The sequence below is a fragment of the Silene latifolia genome, chromosome X (genome assembly GCF_048544455.1).
Source record: "Silene latifolia isolate original U9 population chromosome X, ASM4854445v1, whole genome shotgun sequence".
NCBI lineage: Eukaryota > Viridiplantae > Streptophyta > Magnoliopsida > Caryophyllales > Caryophyllaceae > Silene > Silene latifolia.
Genome location: NC_133537.1, coordinates 274663468 through 274682899, shown reverse-complemented (window position 1 = coordinate 274682899; position 19432 = coordinate 274663468). Strand labels below are relative to the sequence as shown.

The 19432-nt window shown below is 39.4% G+C and overlaps 1 protein-coding gene across 1 annotated transcript; it reads left to right on the top strand.

The window, feature by feature from the left end:
- Positions 1-16132: 16132 nt before the first annotated feature.
- On the top strand, positions 16133-18439 carry LOC141620131 (uncharacterized). The gene is made up of 4 exons (XM_074437078.1): positions 16133-17329; positions 17505-17768; positions 17859-18023; positions 18107-18439. Exons 1-4 carry the CDS (start codon positions 16133-16135, stop codon positions 18437-18439), a joined length of 1959 nt encoding a protein of 652 aa, XP_074293179.1.
- The last annotated feature ends 993 nt before the right edge of the window (positions 18440-19432 follow it).

The following is a 19432-nucleotide window of genomic DNA, read 5'->3' as shown; positions in this document are numbered from 1 at the left end:
GCCTGACATGCATCCGCGAACCATATGATTCACTAGGATGCAATTTATCAGAGTTACTCCGAGTATGTCCGACACCTTCATTGCCCGGACTATTCGAATTACTGCCTACGACACAATCTGTCCCTTGCTTCCAACTAAACGAAGGACATTTATCATCGTTATGACCTAGTTTACCACACTTATAACAAATCATTCTAAGACCCTCATATTGGATAATCCATGTTCTTCCATTCATACAGAATTTAGATAAAAGCGGTTTCGAAAGATCCATTTTCACACTCATACGTATAAACTGGCCTCTTTCTGCTAATGCTGTAGGTTTGTCGATCCTAATAACCTTACCAACTAGTCCACCAATATTTTTAAGAATTTCCTCTTAATAATGCTCCACCTATAATCTTGGGATTCGAATCCATGTAGTGAGATGTCGAATAGGTTCATCAGTAGCAATGAAATTGGGAATCCACTTCCTAATGGTAAGATAGTGATCTCCAATCATCCATGGACCTTGCGTAAGGACAAACTCATAATCCTCCCTGTTTGTGAATCTCGCAACATAATACGAAAAACCCAAATCAGTGAGAATTAATCCTCCCTTAAGCGCCCATTTCTTCTTTATTTGGCGAAGTAGCGTGAAATAGACTATGTTCTTGTCGAACATTTTGATAATCAGATTATCCTTCCAATGGCTTCGAATCTTTCTTTTTTTCTTCTTTCGTTAAAAGAATGGTAGGGCAAGTCGGGTCATTAACGAACTCATTTTTAGCCACATCATCGTCAGAAACATCATCATAGACCAGATTGTCCACTACATTGTATTCCGAATTCGGATTAATGGCAAACGAGGGAGATCTCCCATTACTCAAGGAGTCCTTATAAGAAATTTGATTATCTTGTTTCAGTGTAGCCTCTTCAACTTGAGTTTCGGGGACCATAGATAGATCTAGGTCCATTTCAGAGTCTTTGCTATTTAGATCTAAAGATTGATGCATTTTGAATTTTTTTGTGGATCGATTGTCTTGTTCGTCTGAAGAAATTGGTGAGTTTTCAATAAAGGACATGGTTATGAGAAAAGAGTTTTTACCACATAGGAGTTAGGGCTACGATGTTACCATGTTAAAGAATATTTTATTTTGCAAAAGAAGGCTACACATCCTAAGTAATATGGTAACATGGTAACACTAACTCATATGTGAACATGTACATTCAAATATGTTCCCATTTTATTTATGTTTATTTGGGTCCGTATAAAACTTAACATGATAACATATATGATCGAACATGCTGATATGAGAGTCTTTGCAGAATGTTATCATCAAAAATTGGAAGGGAATTGGTGGTGGTGTTGTTTTAGATGAAAATTTGGAGCATGGTGATGGAGGATGGTTCACGTATTAGTGAAAATTTGAAAAATCTTGTACAAAAGTGATGATTATGGAATAAATAATGTCATAAGTACTCCTACACAAACTCTACACACAATGAACAAAAAAACCACTTGCACAAATATCTGCTCATTTGATTGTCAAATGGTACTATCCGATCCGTTTTCAACTTGTAACGAATAATGTCTTTCTTCAATGATAATTTGTGTAAAAAAAATTACTAGTTGAACAAAAAGAGAAGAATCGTATGTCTCCAGGAAGTAGTTACCACGTGCTGTAATACCCGCGAAATTCCCGTTTTGACATTTATAATTTAGTTAGCTATTTTATTATTCATTTATATTTTAAACCCTTTTTTTTATAAAAATGATGATGTATATGTATAATAATAATAATAACCGTCTTCGGTGTGTAGTTAGCTTCGGGCCGTGTTTTTAGCGAGAACCGACTCAATTTAAACTTTTGGGCCTAGTGTGACTAGTGGGCTTTCTTTCCTACCCTTTCCTTTTCTCTATATACACCACCAACCTTCATATCTACTTCTTCCTTACTCCAAATTTCTGAAAACTACTCAACAAACACCACCATTGAAGCTCCTTCCTCACCAAAACCTAGATCTACCATATCTCTTTCAAATCTCCTCCAATCTTCACCATTTTTGCACCATCATCTTCCTCTCCTTGCCCTCCATCTTTCTAGGTAAGAAAGTTCTAGTCTTTTGTATCTTTTAGGAAATACATCTTTTTTTGAGATGAGTTTTCTCACCCTTTTTGCCTTAAACTTGTTCTAGGATGAAGCTTTAGCATTCCGGGGTGATATTGCATCGGAATCATGTCCTTTGATGAGCTAAAAGGTAACGGTGATAGGTTACTCGACATTATGTCAATTTTGTGTGTTTATATGTTGTAGTATACTCATATGTGTGTTAAAGTTTGGATCTTCGCATGTTTTACATGTTTATTGTTGAATAAGTTTGTATGTGAAACCATCTTATGATTGTTTGAGAAATTTCCAGTCTTTTGGTTATATGAGTGTTCACATGAATGAATTGGGTTAGTTACATGGATGAATTAGTGCATAAACCATCTTATTCATGCTTAATATTTGTGTTTAAATATGACATGAAGATGTTAGTTTGTAAACTTTGAATTGAGAACAATTAGGTAAAGTTGATTGCTTTGATATGTAAACTATTGATTTCCGTCTTAAGTATACATATGAAATTCCTTGTTAATTACATGTTCTTATTCAATTGGATTGTAATAATAAGATAAGATTGATTTGAGAATAAAGATTTAATTCGTATGTGTCGTGGGAAGCAGCCCGTTGCCACAGGCTCCGGCCACTACCGCAGGCTACGGCCACTACCACAGGCTGTGGTTTCAGCCTGACCAGTTTTCGTAAAATGGCCATAACTCCTTCGTTACTTGTTCTTTTTGAGCTTATGACCTACCATTAGAACCGTAAGAGGATAAACTATCACATACAATTGGTTCAACCTCATTATCTGGTCTAGAACTCAAGTTATGACCGTTCTTGTTGTAGTCAAGTACTAAACTTGTTGTTATAAATTGAGTCTTATGTTTCTTTTGGGTATGCATCTTTCTCATGATTGGTAAGTGGTGAATTTATGACATGTTTACATTATGATCATGCAAATTATTGTTTCTCTTATTTGTGACTCGAGCATGAAGTTTTACGTAGTGTGACGACTTGACATTCCTTATTTACCCCCTTCAGACCTTTGGTTACGGTTATGTGTGCCATGTTTCCGGATTGGGTTATCCTTCCGCCTTTTTAGGACCTTTGGTTACGGTTATGTGTGTCATGTTTCCGACTAGAGGTTACTCGAACTTTGGTTACGGGTATGTGTGCCATGTTTCGAGTCTTGGATGCGATTGGTATATCGCTTGTCGAATCGGGTGACGTCCATCCCGAGAATCTGGATCCAGGTCTAGACTAGGACGTTATTATTATTGTCATCCTACCAGGAGGTTGGAGTCTAGGTTGTTGTCTTGTGAGTCCATGCTTAGAATATGTCTTACACTTTGAGTCAAGTCAACATGAGATTGGATGACCTAGTTGTTCTACCTTCTTGAATGCATACTTACTCTTAATTTATCATGCTTATCTCACTATGATTCTTATTTATATTCCTTGTTCATTATTTCAAAGTATGTTGTTACGTTCAATATGATATTCCCTCACATGTCAAATGACGTAGTAATACATGTTTATCATTTGAATAACTTATGAAATAAGTAAGGCGTAAGTAAGGATTGGAATAATAACCTTAGGTGTCTTGGACATGCTTTAAAGGTAGCTTCTGAGCCGAATACTTGTGTGTTGTGTCTTGGAAATGCTTTAAAGGTAGCCTCTGAGTCGGATACTTGTGTGTTGTGTCTTGGACATGCCTTAAAGGTAGCCTCTGAGCCGGATACTTGTGTGTTGTGTCTTGGACATGCCTTAAAGGTAGCCTCTGAGCCGGATACTTGTGTGTTGTGTCTTGGACATGCCTTAAAGGTAGCCTCTGAGCCGGATACTTGTGTTGTGTCAATAAGTCTAATTATTATTCACTCTAGCCTTCTTGTATCATACCATTCATATGGCCTTGCGTGTTTATAGTTGTATTATCAGTTATGACATTTTGGTCGGATTGTCTCATATGTATGTATTATATGCCTTATCTATGGTTGACTACACATGTTTTGAATGTTATTCTTATGTCTCAGTACTTACATCAAATAGTTATATTTATTATGTTCTAATATGTTCCTGCATATCTGTGTTTTGACATAATGTGGCTAGGAGAACCTTGAGTTACTCCCCACTGACTGTGGCGTTCATGTTTACATGAATGACAGGTATTAGTTGGTGCATTTATGGGACGAAGATATGTGTGAGCTAGCGAGTACCTTGACCGTTGGACTTTATTTATCTTTTTGCTAAACTCACCTATTTTCTTCTTGTCATTTGTGGGATATATTCCCCCCCCCCCCTTATTTTCTAGACTTGGTTTGTAATAACCTAAGTTTGCTTATCGTTGCACTTGTTTCGTTTTTAATAGTGACTCCCGTATGTTAAACTTTAACTAGTAATAAAAAGTTTTTAAAATTTCATAACTTCCGCTTAAATTTATTAGTTATATTTTCCGCATTATCGCGGGTGTCACACGTGCACTACCACTGACAGATAACCATGAATAAACAAGCACCACTATCCAATCCGCCTTCAACTTGTGACGAATTATAACACCCTCATACACCAAGTGCCTTACCAGGACCACCTAATGCACGGGAATGCTACCATCTCGGTTACCCAAGGCAAACTATATCAAAAGGACCATAAAAGAACGTACTTTATTGAATAAGTTTAACGCAATACATATCCAAACCAAAACTGTAAAAAGGAAATACAACTGATCCAAAATGTTAAACCAACTAAAGTAAATAAAGTTTTAAGACACAGCGGAAGACTTCTAAACATCTCGTGGTGACTCAACCCAGCTATCCCATGCGCGTCCATCTCATACCTGCTCAATAACTGCTCATCATCCCCGAATGGATCACCACAGTTTTCAAAACATTTAAACGGGGTCAGTTACTGATTACACAAAATACAATATATAAGATACAACACACACATTACCCAAACTCCATCACAACTCCACACTCCTGACTACACACTAAAGTGTGTAGTCCTGCTAGAATACCCATCGCAACAGATATTCCTCGCCGCCAGTGGGGGACCGCAGCCGTTCCCACCTAAGCCCCGCTCATCTCATCCGAGCGATAACCCATGTTCATTAATGTGCACATCACCTTCTGTGGCGGGTTCCACAGAGGGCGAATCAAGGGCGTGAAGCCACTCCTGCAGGTGACTCAACTCAGCCGAGGACGCACCTCAAGAACCATAGACAATTACACAACCAACCACATTATGCAACAACAATTACCAATTACAATACGATATAGATCAACAATAACAACCATCAACACAACTATGTAATCAATAACCGAGTAGGGAAACCCTACCTGGAATAAGCAATCACGAGATCGTCACAAGCAGCTAATCAATATCGCTTCTCTACGAAACCTCCTCCTATAATCACATAATCATACCATTACCATCTAATACAACATTATACTCCCAACCCCCCCCCCCCTAATCTGCCCAATTAGGGTTTTAAACAAAATCAACGAAATAATATAAAAACTATACAAGGGTCTTACCCTCGACACGATGAACTCAATAGCGTAAAGAACACAACGATCCGACAACCTTAGCCTTTAGGACTTGATAGCAACGTGACGAACAAAAGCAACGTAAATTGTTTTCTCTTTGAAAGGTTTTAAGAAAAAGGTAAAAGTGATGAATAAAGTGACGGAAATCTTTAAATATGAATCACGCGTCATTACCAAATCCCGTCTAAAACAACCCGCAAAACCAACTTACTCGATTGAGTGACCCATACTCGATCGAGTCCCGAACTTACTCGATCGAGTACCCTTTAGCAGAACACCGTTTCGTAATGTTGGGGTTGGTGTCCTTAACAGTTAGTGCAAGGACTTATAAACCTCTAAAAGGATCAAAGGGCATACTTTGGTATTATTATCAGTTGATCCACGTTTATCAATAACGGTTGGCTTGCTAGATAAGTTTGACGTTATTGTCATACAGATGGCGGTGATCAACTGGTCCCTAAAAGTCACACCTATAGGATACGTTCGAGAGACGTGACGGTATGAAAATACAGTCATGTAGATGCCAAAATTGACTAACCAGTTAGTCCGAGTTATTTGACTAGTAATTAGTCAAATATATGTGACGTTGAGATATTATATTTAATACGGATTAAATATCATGGGCTAAGGCGAATTAACCGGTTAATTCGTAAAATTAAATATACGTGATTTATATTTAATTAAATGTATATTAAAAATAATTATACAATATCGTTTTTGTCGGACACGTATTAATAATTCAGCTAACCCGTATTATTAGCGATGCCTTTAATTTCCGATAACCGATAACGATTTATAATACAAACCCGTCATATACATTTTAGTATTTAACGAACCGGACCTCGAGTTAAAACCAAGAGGAAGTGGAAGCCCACTTCCCCTTGTGGGTCACGGTTTTGGCCGAAATAGGAGAACAAAAGGAGACCTCCTCCTTCTGTTAAACCTAATCATCATTTGAAACAAAAATTTAGGGTTTTGAAGAGTATTCTTCTCTGAAAAACCCGAGATCTCTCATCTCAACAAAACACACAACAGTTCTCCCTATATTGCAAGGCAATCGGAGAACACTGTTCTAGCACAAGGGCATATCTCGGACCAAGTCTTGGGTGCACGGTTAGGAGGAAATCGCTTAGATTTACATTCTTTACGCCGCAATTTAAAGGACCCGAGGTTGATTTCTTGTTCCTTATCGTTTCTTTATGTTTTTCGTTTTATGACTATATTCGCATGTAAATTTTACGTTATAGTCCTACAATTAAAGGGGTAGTATACGGATATTAACCCACAAGTGGTATCAGAGCGAGGCCACGTGAATTTTTCATGTGTTTTTCATAAAACGTTTTTGAAACGATGATTTTCTCGCTTTGAAAACCGTGCCTAGTATCCACGGCGGTTTTTTCAAACCGTGTCATGTATTACACGGTAATTTCATGTTTTTTTCGATTTGGTTTTTGCATATTGTTGTTTTATACAGAGATTATAACAATATGTCATGTTTTGTCAATTGTCAAATTTGTTTTAATGCGTTTTTGATCATATTTGCAATTGATTTTGTCTCGAAATATGTTTTCACGAGGGTTTTGAATTTTCCAGAGATTTTAGCACTTTCGATCGACCATGTTTTTAATCGATCGAGTGGCTTTTCAGATATTTTTTGCTCGATCGAGTCCTGCTTGTACTCGATCGACCCATTCAAAATTTTTTGCTCGATCGAGTCCTTCTTTGTGCACTCGATCGACCGCTTTCAAAACCCTCTCGCTCGATCGAGTTGTCCTCGTACTCGATCGAAAGCGATTTTTGATATAGGTACTCGATCGACCACCAGTGTTGTCGATCGAACACCTCCTGGTTAGCATACCTCTCGATCGACTTGCGCTTCGATCGATCGAGCCCTTTGTCCCTCGATCGAGCACTAATGTCCCTGGATCGAAGGATTTCGTCTTTAACAAAACTTTGAAAATTTGTTTCTTTTGATTTAAATTTTCTTTTGGCTTCAATATGTACTTTATACTGATATAGTACACTCGCTATGATTGTGAAACGGTTCACCACGTACCATTAAGTTATTTTAAAGCGTATTTAAAGTAACGGATCGTATTATGATTAAAATTAAATTGATAGAAGCGGTTTTATCACATGAATTTTAATCATTAGAAGGTGGTTTGGATAAATTTAACATAATTACGGAATTATGTCACGAATGAATTTGTTTTTAGTTGATGCATTTTTATTTATCGTTTTGTTGAATGCCGTGAATGCCTTTTTAATTACGTATTTAATTTTACAATCGATTGTAACTTAGTGTGGCCTTAGTAGAACGTGTTACCGTAATGATGGAACACGGTCTTGGTTGTATTTTGAGATCTTGTATCTCCGTTTTGGATTTTTCACTTGTAATTACAGTTTTTAATTAGAATGTAAATAGGTTTATATTTTGTAATTTTTATTGTAATTTTTGAGAAGACCAAAGATGGAGACCGGATGCTCACTCCCGCTACATGGATCAAGATGGAACATCAAGACAAGCTTTTCGGGTCCAACGGTGGATTCCAAAGTTGTATTATGTTCTTTTACTAGGATAGGCCACACTAGGACCTTTTATTTACGTATTGCATTCTTTTATTTATTTTTCGCAACGATAATTTGCATCATATTCCGCCTAAAAACCAAACCACCTAATTAATGCATGAAAACTGACACATATAGAGGTCACGAGTTAGTTTTTTTTGACATTCGTATGTCACACGATCATGTTAAGCCATCACCCAAATTAATTCATTCACGCAGACGCTAGTTATTCGTTCACTTAAAATGAATTATAATTTAGTTGATGGGATCTTCCTCGTATAAACAAAAATTGAGAACAGTCTTTATAGGTCAAACTCCAATGAGTCCCTTCTTCGTCGGTAGGCATACTATGACCCCTTCTACGTCGGGTAAGTTGGAACCGATTGACCTATTTTATCTCAACACTATGGTCACTCGTACGATCCCGTGACTATGGTGGACTATAGATAGGATTTACGGAAATCTATCGACCAAGAGTTCTTCCTAAGAATTAGCTAAACAGTTGGCTTATCGTTTACGAAATTGAGTCTTGGGATCACTTGTATCATTCTTGAGGGAGATCAATTATGCAAGTGGGAGAGTCTACATGTTTAAAATGAATTTTAAAATAGACTTAAATCACCTCGATGAGTTGCTTATTTCGTTTTGTTTTTCTTTCTTTTTCGGTGTAGATCACGTTTTTAAACTCGCTAAACTACAAATGGTGGTTCTACTGATAACCCAATGCCAAGTGCCACATTGGACCGTGAGTCCTGGCTTAGGATCTTCATGAATCGGATGAATCGGTCTACTCGATCAAGAATGATGGATCCAACTGCGGATGGGAGGCGGCATTACGGAATGCCGCCGCTGCTGACGGGAAGCTCAAATATCTCTTGGAGCCCATCCCGGCAAACCCAGGTCCCACGGCTAGAGCTGCTGAAATCACCAAGTTTAATGATTTCTGTATGGAAGCGGGTGCGATTAAAAACGTACTCATTTTTGCAATGGAACCCAATTTGCAGAAACGCTTCATAGCCCATGGTGCAAACAAGATTTTCACCACGCTCACTAAGGAATTCTCGAAAGCACCGAGAATCGTGACTTATGAGCATACCACTCGCTTCTTTGATGCGAGACTCGAAAGGGCCAACCGGTTAGCCCACACATTCTCGAAGATGATTGAGAATGTCGAGAAACCGAGACCTTTAATCGTAACATCAGCGAGAACATTGTTATCGACCGTATTCTTCACTCACTCCACGATGGTTATTCGCAATTTAGAGCGAATTACTATATGAATGATTTGAAGAAAACTCCCCATGAACTGCACTCCCTTCTCGTACAGACCGAGAAGGACATGAAGTCCAGTGGGAGCATGAAACAGGATATTCTCGTTGTGTCAAACAAAGGGAAAGGTAAGGGCAAAGCTCCGGCAAACCTAACAGTAGGTAAGGCGAAGTTCAAGAAGTCAGGTTCAGGGAAGAGTGGTCCTGGTGAGGCGAGCAACTCATCAGGCATGACAAAGAGCAAGAGTGAAAACATGGAATGCCACCATTGCCACAAGACTGGGCATTGGAGACGCACATGTCCTGTTTATCATGAGGACTTAAAGGCAGGTCGTGTTAAACCTGTTGGTATGTCTTCTCTCTCTTCTACTTTTATTCATATGATTGAGATTAACCACGCAAGTTACGGAACTTGGGTACTTGATACAGGTTGTGGTTCTCATCTGTGTAATCATGTGCAGGGGCTCCGAAACATCGAACCCCTCGTAAAGGGTGAGGTGGACCTGCGTGTTGGAAATGGAGCAAGAGTAGCTGCCATCTCCAAGGGGACATATGTGATCCAGCTTCCTAGCGGATTTGAGTTGTCTTTATTTGACTGCTATTATGTTCCTAGTCTTTCGAAAAACATTATTTCAGTTTAACGCTTGATAAACTTGGTTTTCATTTGTAATAGAAAATAATTCTTGCATTTTCTCATTACACGATATGATTTACTGACAAGGCGCTTTCCATGAACGGAATTTATGTTTTAGATCAGACCTCGGAAATATTACACGTAATGAATAAAAAGTTAAAGGTTGGTGACAAAGATCAAACGTATCTATGGCACTGCCGTATGGGACACATTAATGAGAAACGCGTAAAACAGCTCATCAAACATGGAGCTATCTCGGCTTTTGATTTTCAATCATTTGGCACGTGTGAATCATGTCTCATCGGTAAGATGACTCGGATTTCCTTCAAAGGTGTTGGAATGCGCGCTGCTGACCTATTAGGGCTCATACACACGGATGTATGTGGTCCTATGTCAATCACCGCACGAGAAGGCTATAGGTATTTCATCACTTTCACGGACGATTTGAGTAGATATGGCTATGTCTACTTAATGAAGCACAAAAGTGAATCCTTTGAGAAATTCAAGGAATACCAAAATAGGTGCGAGAACCTATTGGGTAGAAAGATAAAAACACTGCGTTCGGATCGTGGTGGCGAGTATCTTTCTCACGAGTTTGATCAACACCTTAAAGACTCGTGGGATCGCCCTACGTTAACTCCACCGGAACACCTCACCTGAATGGTGTGTCCGAACGGAGAAATCGAACATTACTTGATATGGTTCGATCCATGATGAGTCACACGGTCTTACGATTCATTATGGGGTTATGCTCTTTGTCACCGCTCTAATACTTAACCAAGTCCGTCTAAAGTCATTGACAAGACTCCATATGAACTATGGAAAGGAACGGTCCCTAACTTGTCCTTTATACGGGTTTGGGGCTGCGAGGCTTATGTCAAGTGGAGACCTGAAGATAAGCTCGACCCGCGATCGGTCAAGACATACTTTATAGGTTATCCTAAAGGATCACGTGGTCATTACTTCTATTCGCCAACCGAACAACGTGTTTTTGTTGCGGCCATCGACATTCTTAGAGAAGGAATTTCTCGAGAATGCAAAGAGTGATAGAACCTTCGAACTGTCGGAGATTCCAGAACCAAACACCGAGCAACCATTGGAGGAACCAATTCCTTCAATCCCTACTGCGTGAATATTCCCGAGGAACCTAGGAGGTCGGGAAGAGTCTCTATTCCTCCGGACAGATACATTGGTATGGTCGAGGAACATGACATAGATGACGTTCTACTCTTAACGAGTAGTGAACCCGCAACCTATAAAGGTGCCATGACCAGTTCTGACTCAAAGCTATGGCTTGAGGCCATGCAATCCGAGATGGACTCCATGTATGAGAACAACGTGTGGGATCTTGTTGACTTACCTGCTAAGGTTCGTCCCCTTCAATGCAAATGGCTTTACAAGATAAAGCATTCTGTGGAAGGTCAGCAAGATATCTACAAAGCACGACTAGTTGCTAAAGGGTTCACCCAAGTGCCAGGTTTGCACTACGATGAGATTTTTGCACCCGTAGTTATGTTGCGTTCCATCCGGATTATCTTAGCGATTGCCGCTTTTCATGACTATGAAATTTGGCAAATGGACGTGAAAACCGCCTTCTTAAACGGCTTTTTGGAGGAAGAGTTGTACATGGTACAACCCGAAGGGTTCATCGATCCAAAGACATCCTAAGAAAGTGTGCAAGCTTAAGCGTTCCATTTATGGACTTAAGCAAGCATCACGGAGTTGGAATCATCGCTTCGACCAAGTGATAAAAGAAAATGGATTTACTCGATCGGTCGAGGAACCATGTCTATATATCAAGTCGAGTGGGAGCAAGATTGTCTTCCTAATATTGTATGTTGACGACATACTCCTGATTGGGAATGACATACCTCTCTTAACTTCGGTGAAAGTATGGTTGAAGAACCATTTCCGGATGAAAGATCTGGGAGAGGCACAAAGAATTCTAGGCATCCGCATCTATCGAGATAGATCACGACGGATGCTATCTCTCGATCGGAGTCTTACATAGACAAAGTCCTGGAGAGATTCAAAGATGACTAACTCCAAGAAGGGGTTCCTTCCTATGGCTCCAGGGGTGCATTTGAGCAAGTCTCGGGCACCAGAGACACCGGAAGAGAAAGAGCGCATGACACGGATTCCTTATGCTTCGGCTATAGGATCAATCATGTATGCCATGATATGCACACGTCCGGGCGTGGCATATGCATTGAGTATGACAAGTCGATTCCAACAAAGAACCAGGTGAACCACATTGGTTGGCTGTCAAGAACATTCTTAAGTACCTCCGGAGGACTAAAGATTGGGCATTGACTTATGGAGGCGATCAAAAGCTATGCGCAACCTATACTGTGCAGATGCAAGCTTCCAAACGGATCGAGATGACTCGAAATCTCGATCGATTCGTTTTTACTCTTAATGGCGCTGCGATCACCGGAAGAGTTCGAAACAAATCATTACATAAAGCAGATTCTACGATCGAGTCCGAGTACTATGCCGCGTCTCCCAAGCAACAAAGGAAGCGATATGGATGCGTCAATTCTTACATGGGCTCTCAGTAGTGCCTAGTTCGAATGACCCGATCACCATCTATTGCGACAATAATGGTGCCATCTTCCAGCTAAGGAGCCAAGTCTAGCAACAAATCTAGGCATGTACAACGGAAAGCTCATCTAATCCGGGATTACGTGGAGCAAAAGGAAGTAGTGATAGAAAAGATTGCTACGACAATAACATAGCGATCCTCTCACTAAAGCATTACGACAAGATAAGCATGAAGGGCACGTCAATTCCATGGGAATAAAACGTGTTCCTAAGTTGTAGTACTCTTTGATGGATCAGATTCATTCGCTTTTGTACCCTATACAACATCATCGTTTTGATATTTTATATATATATTTTGTTTTTCATGTGGAATTGTACGACAATTTTGAACACCACAAAGTGAACTGAACAAACATCATATCTTGTTAGTCCTTATTTGCCCACATGAGCCGATAACTCGCAATTATTCGTGACGTTGGTTGATGGTGGGTTCAACGAGCCATAAGTCAACCGGTTGACTGACCAATCACGGAGGCGATTTATACGGATATTTCGTAGGACACAATTGTGACATCGACGTGGAGTCCTAAATGTTTTATAACATTCGATGCCCGGTCGTGGATAGGACCTCCATGGTGATCCTAAGAGTCGATTCTTTTGACTATCGACCGTCTCTTGAGACTAAGGCCGATTTTGGGTGACTTTGGTTTCTTTCTCACGGTCATCCGTAACAAGGGGGCCAAGTAGATTTTTTCTGGGTCATTTCATGCCGTGCTTAGATCGGAAGGAGTTCGAGTTGAAGGAAATATTCAGCCTTTATCGGTACTCGATATTTCTCGGGGCCACTCGAGGAGTCAGAATCGAAATGCATGGCCATGCTCGGATACGGATTCGTTTTATCGGTTAAGTTACTCTCTAGTCGGGGAAACCACTCTAGATACAGATCGATTGTAAAATACGACCTTTGTGGATCCAGATCTGCAAATTGTTTTACATTGAGTGGGAGAAATTTTAAATGAATATGAGAATCGGTTATCGCACATACACTTGTACGGACAAGTGGGAGTTTGTTGGAGCTTGTGTCCTCCAGTTAGTGCGGATAACGTCATTGCACATGCACTTGTACGGACAAGTGGGAGCTTGTTGGGGTTGGTGTCCTTAACAGTTAGTGCAAGGACTTATAAACCTCTAAAAGGATCAAAGGGCATACTTTGGTATTATTATCAGTTGATCCACGTTTATCAATAACGGTTGGCTTGCTAGATAAGTTTGACGTTATTGTCATACAGATGGCGGTGATCAACTGGTCCCTAAAAGTCACACCTATAGGATACGTTCGAGAGACGTGACGGTATGAAAATACAGTCATGTAGATGCCAAAATTGACTAACCAGTTAGTCCGAGTTATTTGACTAGTAATTAGTCAAATATATGTGACGTTGAGATATTATATTTAATACGGATTAAATATCATGGGCTAAGGCGAATTAACCAGTTAATTCGTAAAATTAAATATACGTGATTTATATTTAATTAAATGTATATTAAAAATAATTATACAATACTGTTTTGTCGGACACGTATTAATAATTCAAATAACCCGTATTATTAGGCGATGCCTTAATTTCCGATAACCGATAACGCTTTATAATACAAACCCGTCATATACATTTTAGTATTTAACGAACCGGACCTCGAGTTAAAACCAAGAGGAAGTGGAAGCCCACTTCCCCTTGTGGGTCACGGTTTTGGCCGAAATAGGAGAACAAAAGGAGACCTCCTCCTTCTGTTAAACCTAATCATCATTTGAAACAAAAATTTAGGGTTTTGAAGAGTATTCTTCTCTGAAAAACCCGAGATCTCTCATCTCAACAAAACACACAACAGTTCTCCCTATATTGCAAGGCAATCGGAGAACACTGTTCTAGCACAAGGGCATATCTCGGACCAAGTCTTGGGTGCAACGGTTAGGAGGAAATCTGCTTAGATTTACTCGTTCTTTTACGCCGCAATTTAAAGGACCCGAGGTTGATTTCTTGTTCCTTATCGTTTCTTTATGTTTTTCGTTTTATGACTATATTCGCATGTAAATTTTACGTTATAGTCCTACAATTAAAGGGGTAGTATACGGATATTAACCCACACGTAATACAAACACACTTACTCGACAGAGTAAGCCCTACTCGATAGAGTACTCATAGACATAGAAAACCGTAGTATTACACGAATAGTGCTTGTCTTCAATGGAAACTTGTGTAAAAAAATTACTAGTTGGACAAAAAGAGAAGAATCTTATGTGTGTAGGAAGTAGTTACCCGGTACACTACCACTGACAGATAACCATGAATCACCAAGCCCTCTGTCGACTGGGTATATGAGACCGAGAATTCAAGACAGAACCTACCTTAACATAATAAATTGTGACTAATAGAGTAATACAGTTCAGTATCATTGAAGCTTCGTATACAAAGATAAGTACGAGGTTCATAGAGTCAAATGTCAATACTCAAGACTGTCAAATAATGTTTCGTCATGACAGTCTTGAGTAGAATGGACAAAATCAACCCAACATTTATTGACCAGACGTGAACACAAAAGAAGAACACAAAGTGGAATTGGCTTGATCCAGGACAACCTTTGATGAAAATGACACAATTGAATATGACAAAAAACAATTAATTTGAAACAAAAACTTTAGTAACTCCAACCTAAAAATGATCCAATTGACCTGTTCCATCATCACTAACACAATAACGACTCAAACTAACACATTCCACTAAATCTCATCAGATTAAGCACCTGAATGAGTCGATAGCGCGATAACGACTCAAACTAACACATACTAATAAATGCCATTTTGACAGTGCATAGGTTACAGTACGTGATTTCTTGAATACCCGAGTTGATTAATTTACCAAAGAGGTAAGTTATAGCGGCAACTTATGAAGATTCCCAATTAATTTTAACAAAAATTAAAAGAGAAGTTATCATCAACCTATAGCTTACTTTTCACAGAAACAACTATAAGGCCTTGTTTGGATACCGAAATAGGAGGAAAGGTAGGGGAGAGGAAGGAGGGAAGGGAATGTGAGGGAGAATGGAGAAGGTCATTTCCCTTCAAATCTTTCCTTTGTTGGAGGGGAAATAATGTCCCTTGTAAGAGGTAAAAGAAGGGATTCATTTTTCTCCATTCCAAATCTCTCCACCTCCATCTGTCTAACCAAACAATGGATTCTCATCCCTCCAAATCTACCTCCCCTCCATTTCCCTCAAAATACTTCCATTCAAACACACACCCTAAGGAAACAAAAAAAAATGAGGATTCTAGTGAGAGGTTTCTCTGACTTCTCTCTAGATTTCTAGGGTTTTCCTTGTAAAATGGCAAGAAAAATCACAAAAGAAACACAAAAAACACAAAAATCTAATAGAATTCGATCTCGCGCAAAAATTCGCCTTTCTTTTTCTAATTGCTCTGGTCTTAATTTGGACATGGATTCACCGCAACCTTCAATGGATCAAGCAGAATCTTCATTTGTACCAGGGATTCCACAGACCTGCGATGCTCAAAAGACAAAAGAATTGAGTGATCTTGTGGGGATTCCTTTGATAGATTTGGGGGTTATTGTTGAAGATGCTGTCAGTTCGCATTCGGAGAAAGAGGATGAAGAGGAGGGATTGACTATGGTTTTAGGTAAACGACCTTCTCCTTCTAAGATATCTGAACCTTCGTCTTCGTCAAAGGATTTACTTCAGCTTACTATTGATGATGTTGCTTCTGAGGTTAAGTATTGGGAGACAGCTGTAGTCTGTTATGTGTTGGGGGGGAATCCTCCTTGGGAATTACTTCAAGGGTTTGTTCAGAAGTTATGGGGAGTGTATAAATTTGACAAGATATTGTTCTTCCCTAATGGAGTGTTCTTAGTGAGATTCCCTACCTTAGAATGTCAGAATTTGGTACTGCAGCAGGGTTTTCCTATGTTTGACAACAAACCACTAGTTGTTAAGCCTTGGACTGAGGACTGTACCTTTCAGAAAGAGAGAGTCAACCATGTCCCTATCTGGCTTCGTCTTTGTGGCTTACCTCTCAAGTTTTGGGGTAAATCTAGTCTTGAGAAATTAGCTGGTTTACTTGGGAAATTCTTGAAAAGAGATGCAGCAACTAAAAACAAAACTAGGTTAGGGTATGCTCGACTACTGGTGGAAGTTGAGGTTGGCCAGGAATTCCCAGACAAGCTGTATTTTAAGGATGAAAAAGGGTCTGAAATCAGTATACTTGTGGAGTATGAATGGAAGCCTATTGTGTGTGGGTCATGTAAGGGTATTGGTCATAGTCAGGAGGCGTGCAAGAAACGACAAACTCCTGAACCTAAGCCTAAAGGCCAGCAGGTGCCAGGGGCCAAACCAGTTCAGAAGATTTGGAGACCTATACAAAAACCTGTGACAGCAGCTCCACCTGTGGTTCCTGTGAGTCAAGGAAGAACAACACCTGAACATCCTTTTGGGGGGATTGTGCATCATAATTCGGCTCTTCTTACTCCTGTAACTATCCTGCAACAGGTGATAAGTCAGGAACACCAGGTAGCTCATTCTCACCGGTCTCCTAGTAAATCTTATGCTGAGGCAATTACTGAAAGCTCAAAGGGTAAAGGAAAAGTGAATGGGGGATTAGAGGAACCACCTGGACTAGTTAATAATGGATAAAATCGGTTGTTGGAATGTTAGGGGAATAAATGGGATCAATAAGCAGTTAGATGCTAGGAAATTTTTAACTCAAAATAATATTGGTCTCTATGGTCTTGTTGAAACAAAAGTGAAAGCTCATGATTTTAGTACTATTTTGAATAATCTTGGCTTTCATTAGCAAGGGATAAATAATAATCTTTATCATAATGGGGGAAGAGTTTGGCTTATTTGGAATCCTCAAGTGTTTAAGGTTGATGTCCTTCATATTGATGATCAAGTTATTTCTTCTCAAGTGTTTGAAATTGCTACTGTGGACAAATTTTATTTCTCTGTTGTTTATGGTCACAATGATGATGATCAGAGACTACCTCTTTGGTCTCATTTAAAGGATTTCTATGATAATTTTCATGGTCACTGGGGGATATGTGGTGATTTTAATAATGTTCTACATTATAATGAAAGAATTGGTAGAGATGTTACTTCGAATGGCATAGCTGAGTTTAGAGATTGTGTTCAATACTGTGGGCTTTAGGATATCAAAGGGAAATGGGCTTTCTTTACCTGGAACAACAAGCAAGTGCCTAGATCTAGTGGCTTCTCTAAGATTGATCGTTTCTTAGTCAATGAGGATTGGATGGATCAAGATCCTGATGCCTATGCTCATTTTATGCCAAAATCTTTGATCATAATCCTTCTTGTGTGTCATAGGAGGCATTATAGGGAGCATAGGAAACCATCTTTTAGATATTATAATATGTGGAGTCTGGATCCTGATATAAGGAGCCTGTTCAGTCAGTTTGGAATACCTCAGTTGCAGGGACTCTTATGTACCAGCTTGTGTCTAAACTGAAGCTTCTGAAGAAGCCTTTGAAAGTTTTGAATAGGAATAGGTTCTCTGATGTGGAAAAAGCTGTAGGCATTGCTCATCTGCTCTTAGAGGAGCTGCAGCTTAAGATGCATGATAACCCTTCTGATATCGAAATCCTTGCAGCTGGGAAGGAAGCTGCTGAAAATTATAGACATTTGTGCAAGGTGCAACATAGCTTTCTCAGTCAAAAAGCCAAAATAGAGTGGATAAAATATGGGGATGAGAATACCAAATTTTTTTCATAGTCACATTCGAGCTAGACAAGTGCATAATAGGGTTATGTGTATTAAAGATCTGGATGGGATTGTTCACAATAGTATTGAGGGAATTGAAGGAGCTTTCCTGGAGTATTACAAAACTCTTCTGGGATCAAGTCATGATACTGTTGATGTGCATTGCCCTACTGTAAGGAGAGGGTCACTGGTGAGGGGGGATAATGTGGATGTCCTCTTATCTCCTGTCACTGCAGCAGAGATAAGGGATTATATCTTTTCTATTCCCTCTTCTAAGTCTCCAGGACCTGATGGATACTCTAGTCAATTCTATAAGGACTCATGGGACATAATTGGGGAGGATGTTACAGCTGCTATTCAGAACTTCTTTCATACTGGTGAGTTACTCAAGCAAGTCAATACAACTACTTTAACTCTCATCCCAAAGACTGCAAATCCCTCAAGTGTGTTGGAGTATAGACCCATAGCTTGCTGTAACACGGTTTATAAGGCTATTGCTAAGGTTCTATGTAATAGATTAAGCAAGGTCTTACCAGATATAATCAGTTCTAGTAAAGGTGGTTTTGTTAAAGGCAGAAACATTGTGGAGAATGTCTTAATTTGTCAAGACTTGGTTAGGCTGTACAATAGAAAGTCTGCTTCCCCAAGATGTTTGATCAAAATTGATTTAAGGAAAGCATATGACTCAGTGGAATGGAAGTTTCTTGAGCAAATGCTTCACGCTTTAAAATTCCCAAAGAAGTTCATCAAATTGATCATGGCTTGTGTGACTTCCCCTGCTTACTCTTTGGCTGTGAATGGGAGTTTATTTGGGTTCTTTCGGGGGTAAAAGAGGTCTACGACAAGGAGATCCTCTTCCCCCTCTTTTGTTTACAATCTGTATGGAGTATTTATCAAGAATAATGGAAGTTGTAACTCATCAAGATGGATTCAGGTTCTATCCTCTCTGTGGGCATCTCAAACTTAATCACCTCTTGTTTGCAGATGACTTACTATTATTTTGCA